Here is an 8362-nt window from a genome sequence, read left to right as displayed (position 1 = left end):
CAATAAAGGTATCCAAATAGTAGAAGAAAAGATGAATGGAATATGGTCCGGGTGGCGGTCAATAAAGGTATCCAAATAGTAGAACAAAAGATGGAATATGGTCCGGGTGTGGTAAAAAAAACTCAAATAATAAATGATTATACTATTTTTATTAAGCCAACGTTTAGAACGTTTAGTAGAAGAAAACTATTTATTGGAAGATTATTGATTGACCGTGTGTATAGATGAATGGAATATGGTCCGGGTGCGGTAAAAAAAAACTCAAATAGTAGATAATTATACTATTTTATTGAGCCAACGTTTCGCCCCATGTTGCAGGGCTTCGTCAGGGCTAAAAAAGATACAAACACTATAGTTACAAAAAGGAAAAAAATAAAAAACATAAGTGTAAAATAACAGGAGTATAAAATGTAAAAACGTAATATATAATACTCGTTAGAAATGATGATTGGAGATGGTCGGTGGGTGCGGTCAGCAAAGAAACAACATAAATAAATATTTTTTGTTTATTAATAGGAAGAGAATAGGAAATGAAGAAATAAGAGATAAGATAAGAGAGAAAAAAATAACTTACAGTTGTAGGGAGAGATTTCTGCTAAACTGTTTGAAATTGCAGGAATAGTCGTAAGAGTGCAGGTCGACAAAGACGTTAGACAAACGGAAATCCAACGGTCAAAAAACGAACGTTGAGATAAAATAAGATTTAAATGTAAAATTATGATAGACAAAAGATATTAAAATGTATTAACATGTAGTGGGTATGTAAAAACGGATAATTTGTTATAAGTTAAGTCTCACTCCTTCCTCTACGGATAAGTTGTCTTTTTGTTTTTGTAGCCCTGATGAAGACCTAAAAATCAGGTCAAACATCGGCATAAATAAATATTTTTTGTTTATGTTGTTTCTTTGCTGACTGCACCCCTCGACCATCTTCTCCAATCAGTAATCTACGGTCAACTATATACATCTCATTAGAAATAATGGTATGGTAGAGAGGTAGGTGTAAAAGGTAAACAGATAAGTGAAGTAAATGTGACAAAGGTGAGGTATAGTAACAAGTAAAAGGAAATATTAAGGAAATTAATAAAAATAACAAATAAACAATGGAGGTAGTACCAGTCTGATAGAAACAAGGAAGACAACTCACAAGTTAGAACAGAAAGCCAGGTATAAAGTTTCCCAATTCTTCGCTAACCGTTAAAAAAGCTAAGATATTTTATAATATATTTTTATACCTACCTCTTTACCATAGTTACAACTATTTCTAACGAGTATTTTTCTAATAATTTATTACTCTAGTTCTGTATTTAGAATTCTGTCATACCTGGCTTTGTCTATAAGTAACTAGTTCTAATCCACCTGTATGTATAGTTCATTACATTATTATTATTTCTTCTATGAAAAAAGAGAAAACAAATACATTTTTTTCCATTATCCCTGTATATTTATTTTAATGTTCTGTCAATTCTTAAAATTTTCGTATATTTGTTTTCATTTAGCCCTGCATAGTGGGGCGATTCGTTAACAATAAATAGTTTTTCTACTATTTTGGTACCTTAATTGAACGCCATCTGGACTATCTTCCTCCAATTTAATTTTTATATTGGTATCTCAGACCCATCAAGTCTAGAGTTGGATTGTTTATCGCTAAATAATTGCTAGGCCTCCTTCCACAGCATGGATTATTCCTCTTGAAGTAAGGTCTAATCCCGTTAACGACTTCCTGCGGGAACTTGGTTCCTGTACCACCATAACATCGTAGTGCCAAGCTCGTCTCTCACAACGCGCCCGCCCATGTTTTGTAGGATTAGTAAAAAAGAAGAAAAAAATCCGTTATTTCACCCCAATTTTTGATTACTTTAGTGAAAACTATGCATGTAGGGAGAATAAAAAATGGCCGTTGTTTCAAAACGTTTAAAAAAATTAATTTTTTATTTGGAGCTAAATATCTTTAAAACTACAAACAACACTAAAAAACCTAAGAGAACATTTTAAAGTAGAGTAAATTTGCTAAAATATTAGACCTAATAGAGCTATTTACGTTCAATAGTTCACGAGGTATGTCTTTTAAAAAGCAACATTTCATATAAATGTACTGAAAAATTAGTGAATAGTAGTTAGCGAATTTATTTTGAAATAAATATCCATATATCAAAAACCATTTGATGCACAAATATCTATAAACACTCAAATTAAAGCCAGTTTAATGTGCTATTAAGTAGTTCCTAACATTTATCTTCGTAGGAGTTGTAGTTTTCATGATATTTGCTAAAATAAACTGATTTATAATTGTTCATTTACATGTGAATATCATTTAAGGAAAAGTAAATTTGCTAAAACATGAGCCATAACAGAGCTACTTACACTCAATAGTTCCCGAAATATAGCTTTTTAAATTGCAACATTTCATAACGGAGAAGCAAAAAAATCAGTAATTCGTGAATTTATTTTGGGAAAACTCTTGTCTTTTAGCACTCATGTTCTGTCAATTTTAGGTATTTTATGCAACGAATCTCTAGAATAGTCTAAAAACGTCTGTAATACTCAAGAACCCCTACTTTCCTGAAGCTGTAAGTTTCTATTAGCTTCTCATAACTGGGTAAACTTCTAATATCCAGCTTCGCTATATAGGTCCTCCCCACATAAGGAAAATAATAGAGTAACCAACTTATTTTAATCAGAGTAGTAAGGTGGAGTTTGTTACTTTGTTGAAACTAGCACTGATAACACGTAATTATACATCCTGTGCTAACTATTATAGTATAGTTATAATGGTATATATTCTAATAATATGTATAGTAACTATTATACACTCTGAAATGTTGATGCTCTCCGTTTGGATCGCACATTCAGGACATGCTTCAAAAGGATATCATACGCCCTTTGGAGAGCCCATGGTCAGCACCTGTACTACTTGTAAAAAAGAAAGGAGATGATATTTCAACCTGTAAGTACAGGTTTTGTACCGACTTTCGTGGTTTAAACCAAATTACCAAAACGGATGCTTACCCACTCCCATTGATTGTTCAAACGCTAGAGCGTATGGGGTGAAGCAGATTCTTCTCTTCCATAGATTTAGCTAGTGGTTATCATCAGATACCAATCTGGCCGGAAGATCAGGAGAAGACTGCCTTTACGACGGAGGGAGGACACTTCGAATATAAAAAGATGCCTTTTGGTTTAGTTAATGAACTGGCAACATTTCAGAGGCTGATGGATCAACTACTTTCAGAAATGGGGATGAATGTCTAGTATATCTTGATGATATTATCGTCTACAGCGCAAATATAGAGGAACACTGTCAGCGATTAGGAAGGGTGTTTGCGCGACTAAACGAAGCTAGTTTACAAGCGAATCTGGAGAAGTGCCGCTTAGCGCAGGGTGAAGTACATTATCTGGGACATATAGTTTCCAGCGAAGGTGTGGCCCGATCCGAAGAAGGTGGATGCAGTGGTAGAGTATCCAGTCCCAACAACTACTAAGGATGTCAAAGCGTTTTTGGGCCTAGTTGGATATTATAGGCGATTCGTTCCGGGATTTTCCAATCTTGCAAAATCTCTTACGATCATCTTAAGAAAGAATGAAAAATTCCACAAGGGAGAGGCGCAGAGAACATCTTTCGAAGCTGTCAAAGAACCTTTGTGTTCAAACGCTGTTTTAATTTATCCGGATTTTAATGATCCCTTTATACTATCAACAGACGCTTCGGGTATAGCATTAGAAGCGGTACTTTCTCAGATGAAGGAAGGTTATGAGAGACCAGTGGCGTATGCCAGCCGTCAACTTAATAATGCCGAGCGTAACTACTCTGCTACTGAAACAGAGTTACTGGCAGTAGTATGGGCAACCGCTCAATTCAGGTGCTATTTGCTAGGAAGGAAATTCACTCTACTAACGGTTCATGCAGCCCTGAAATGGATGTTACATTTGAGAGAACCTTCTGCTAGGCTAGCGCGGTGGACGCTACGGCTAATGGAGTATAATTACGACGTCGTTCATAGGCCTGGAGTACGTCACCAAAATGCCGATGGCCTCAGTAGAGGAGTGGGTACAATAAATTCGAAGTTTCTAGACGAAATATCTTTCGTAAAGGAGCAAGAAGAAGATGTTTGGTGTCGCAATATTATCAGAAAATACCCGGAAAAAGTTTCGAAAGGTAACCAAGGTTTATGGTATTGGGTGGACGATACATCTAATACTGATACATTGAAGATAATGGTTCCAGTTTCGTTACGATCTTGTATTATTAAGGAAAATCACGATTCCTTGTGGGCGTGTCACCCAGGAGAGATTCGCACGGCAGCACGAATTCAGGATAGATTCTACTGGCCCGATTTACGAAATGATGTAGCAACATATGTACGAAAGTGCCAATCTTGTAACACGAGAAAGAGCCCAAGAGGCTTGCTGGTTCCACTGGGGACCTACCCCTTCGAGCCAGTATCGCTAGATATAGCAGGTCCATTTGGTCCAAGCACAAAAGGAAACCAGTATCTCTTAACATTTATTGATAATTTCACGAGATATGCAGAGGCGGTTCCGTTAAAGCAACAAACGGCAAATGAAGTAGCAGAAGCATTTGTCAAGCATATTGTTTTGAGGCATGGAGCCCCCAAGAAAGTTCTAACTGACAGAGGAACGAATTTCACGTCGGAATTATTTAAGGAGACATGTAGACTATTAGGGATAAACAAGGTCCAGACTAAGGCCTACCATCCGGCTGGAAATGGAATGATGGAACGTTTCCATCGGACGCTGTGGGACTCTCTGGCGCACCTAGTGCGTAAGGATGCAGCCGATTGGGATCAATGGGTTCCCTTTGCTCTGGCAGCCTACAGAGCAACACCTCATTCTTCAACAGGGTACTCACCATATTATTTATTGTATGGTCGTGCCTTTGAGATTCCGTTTCCATTTAATTTGTCTCGAAATACATTCCCAGGGCGGATGAATGATTATATTTCAGCACTAAAAATTAGGCTTTCTGAGGTTTACCAAAGAGCCAACGAATCAACAGAAAAGGCTTGGGAAATGCGTTCGCGAAATTATGATTCAGAGAAAGGAATACGAAGCTATGTGGAAGGAGAATTAGTTTATTTATATGAACCAGCTGTGACTCGAGGGGAGTCAAAGAAATTTAGGCATCCTTGGTCAGGCCCGCACCAAGTTATTAAGAAGGTGTCATCATGGACGTACACCCTACTGCTACAAAACCCAGGTAGGTATACCGCACACATAAATAGACTGAAACCAACTAATCTAGAGAATAAGTCAATCCCATTCGCGAATTATTCCCCAACATTATCCGGTTCTTCAGAGCGAGCCATGCTCTCCGAACAACTAGGAAGAGGATCGGCCATTGACCAAGAACTAATGGAGGCACCTAATGATTGTACAAACGAAGAAAGACTCTATGGAAAGTGATGATGAACTTGACATCGATGACACTGTTCATGACCCAAACTGGTGCCCCGAGTCCGAAGATGAAGGTAGAGAAAATGTTAGGTCACCTTATCAGTTACGAAGTAGAGCAAGGACCCCAGTAATATAATCTGCTCCAAAAAGCAATAGTATCTAAATTCCACTCTCACATATCCACAAAAGTGATATTTAATGTAATGTACTAAAGTAGTTTAAAGATAGCTAAATGTGAATATAAAGAACTGCATTTTGGTGTTTATCACGCATACATTGCAAAGAGAAAGAAAGAGAGAGGATGAAGATAATGTAGTGTCAACTTATACCAGCCAGGCAGATCGGGGAGATTCCACATACATGAAACCTCTTGTTGTCTAATTAAACAGGAGTGAGGGAACTACGGGTTAGTGGAAGAATAAGGAGAATAAAGTGAAGTTTCATGTAACTCCACTTTTCAAAAAAGGGGAGCATATGTAATAGACGAGACAGAAGAATTGGTGATGGCAGCGCATGCGCGGGAGGTATCGGGCAGAGAGGGAGAGAAAAATCATATGTTCTGTCGTCGGTTGTTTTTTTTTAATGAATGGACATTGATGTAAAGCTAGTGTATTGTTTGGTTTCTCTGTGAGCTGAGTTATGTTTAAAAACTGTGTATTGAGAAGTGATCTTTCTCTCTCTCTGCCACGACCAGCTGAGTGCAAGTACGTACGCGTTATTGTTCACCTTTGGACATAGATAACAATTGTATGTATTTTAATTGTAGGTTAGATTATAAGTTAGTAATAAGTATATAGATATTATTAGAATAAGTTAGGATAGGGCCTTTGTTAGTTAAGTTTTTTCTTTTAATTTTACAATTAGTTTAAGTAAATCTGTATTTCAATAAACATTAAAAACACATGTTTCTTGTTGTGGATATGTGAGTTAAAACAATAGTAATTAACCTTGTAATTTGAATACATTACATTTTGTTGATCCAAAAACTCATGAAGAAGCAATGAAGTCTAATGTTAACGTTTTCGTCCACAAAATGATGAATGATAATTAGATAGTATGTTTCACGTTAATGCTATTATAAAAAGATACTTGTGGTTGAATGAAATAGCATACCTGAATGCAGAGTCCAAAAATAATGCCAAACATGAGAGCTTTTATTGTTTGACCGCCTTCATTGACTTCTCCTGAACAAGCACAACCCCAAAAAACGAGCATACCTGTACCCAGAAATTCGCCAACAAATACTTGTACAAATTTATATATCAACTCATCTTTTTCTTTTTCATTTTTCTCCTTGAATAAAGAGCCTTTCCAAAAAGATATATTACTAGTGAATTAGTGGAACATAAAATTTATAACTTATAAAATCGGCCCAGCCGGCTAATTTGTTAACCATGAAGAAAACATTGAATACAATAAGTACTTACACTTGAAGTCAAAATTTATGTTGTTAACAAAACTCATTTTAAAGTTTTCAGATAACTAAGAATTAACTTTTTGAGTAAAAGCTCACACATTGAATTCAGGGTCTAGCACTTACAAAGAAACTGCTTCCATTACATTTATTGATTTGTAATTTAACAAACACATGATTTATTATTCTTATTTTGAAAATAAAATGAATAAACTTTTCTGGAAAAATTTGAATGATTATAGTTATTAAATTATGATATAAATATTAAATTATTCTAAATATGAAAAATATATCCCGAATAGAGCGGAATTCACCAAGCGTGACTATAACTATTAAATTGGAACAATATGGTTAACCTGTCAATAAAGGTACAAAAATAGTAAAAGAGCGGTTTATAAGTAATGACGATATAGTTGACCCCGAATAAAAACTTATTTATTAGTGCCAACCTTTCGGCCAAAATTTCTAGCCTTCATCAGGGCTAAGAACAGAAAACATGATAACAACCAATGAATAAAAGGATATATAGAATGATTAAAGTAAATAATTGTACAGAATGAAAATAGATAAAAATAAAGTAATGAAAGAAGTGGGAAATAAAATATAAGGTTAAGGGAAATTCATATAGGTAATTAAATATGTAAGTAAAATAACATTTAATGAAATAAAAATTTGAAGTTATATAATGCAAAGAAACAACGAAATATGAATATTTTAATTTAATAATAATAATTTAAATAATAAAGTTATGGAAAAAATATATAGATGTAACTAATCAAATATGTAAGTCAAATATAAGAATAAAGAAACATAATAAAAAATTAAGTGTGATAAGGAAGTAATTTGAAAATATGACAATAATATATAGTGAAGAAAACAAGTAACGCGGTTAGGAAAAATAAGAAAAGAATATAGAAGAAGGAGATAAAAGAAAGATATGAAAAAAGAGAATAAAACATAAGACACACCTGGTTTGGAACTTGTCGGACATCCAATAAATTGTTTAAAGTATTTGTCGTCATCCTTTTAAATAATTTTTAATTTCTTATTTTTGCCTTTCCAAGTAACTTGTAACGTATTCTTCATCTTCCGGCAGTTCCATCATCTCTTTTAACGTACTTTTTAACTCAGAATCTTGCCGCCCGCGCCGCTGATATCACTTGGGATGTCCGAAGTCTTCCAAGCCAGTTATGTATTATCTTTTATTCGCTTTTTTCTTTTCTTTCATTTACTCCCTTCTCCTTCTCTATTCTTTCTTTATTTTTACTTACCCGCGCTACTTGTTTTGTTCTTGTATTATTGTCATATTTTCAAATTACTTCCTTGTCACACTTAACTTTTTATTAGTACACTTAAGAAGGTAACACATGAATATAAATTAAAAGATAAGATACATGAATATAAATGAAGCAGGAAGGATATTAAATATAAAAATAATTAAATAAATGATGAGAATTTAGAGAAACAAGAATAAAAGATATGACAAGAAAGTGGGCTTCTGAAATGCAGAACAAAGTGAAAAGAAGTATTATG

At 34.7% G+C, this 8362-nt stretch overlaps 1 protein-coding gene across 2 annotated transcripts in view; it reads right to left on the bottom strand.

The window, feature by feature from the left end:
* LOC106686110 (aquaporin AQPAn.G) overlaps positions 1-7009 on the bottom strand; it is a 22312-nt gene extending 15303 nt beyond the window's left edge. Inside the window, exons 1-2 of one of the 2 annotated variants that reach the window (XM_014429246.2) lie at positions 6843-7009; positions 6529-6722 (exon numbers count right to left, since the gene is read on the bottom strand). In XM_014429246.2, coding sequence (XP_014284732.1) covers positions 6529-6722; positions 6843-6879 — 231 coding nt within the window. In that variant the 5' untranslated portion in view covers positions 6880-7009. The remainder of the gene's footprint in view (positions 1-6528; positions 6723-6842) is intronic. The other variant, XM_014429244.2, reaches the window with a different exon arrangement.
* Positions 7010-8362: the final 1353 nt, after the last annotated feature.

This window comes from Halyomorpha halys, unplaced genomic scaffold (genome assembly GCF_000696795.3).
Source record: "Halyomorpha halys isolate HHAL.00 unplaced genomic scaffold, Hhal_1.1 Scaffold777.1, whole genome shotgun sequence".
NCBI classification, from domain to species: domain Eukaryota; kingdom Metazoa; phylum Arthropoda; class Insecta; order Hemiptera; family Pentatomidae; genus Halyomorpha; species Halyomorpha halys.
This window is presented reverse-complemented; position numbering and strand designations above follow the sequence as displayed.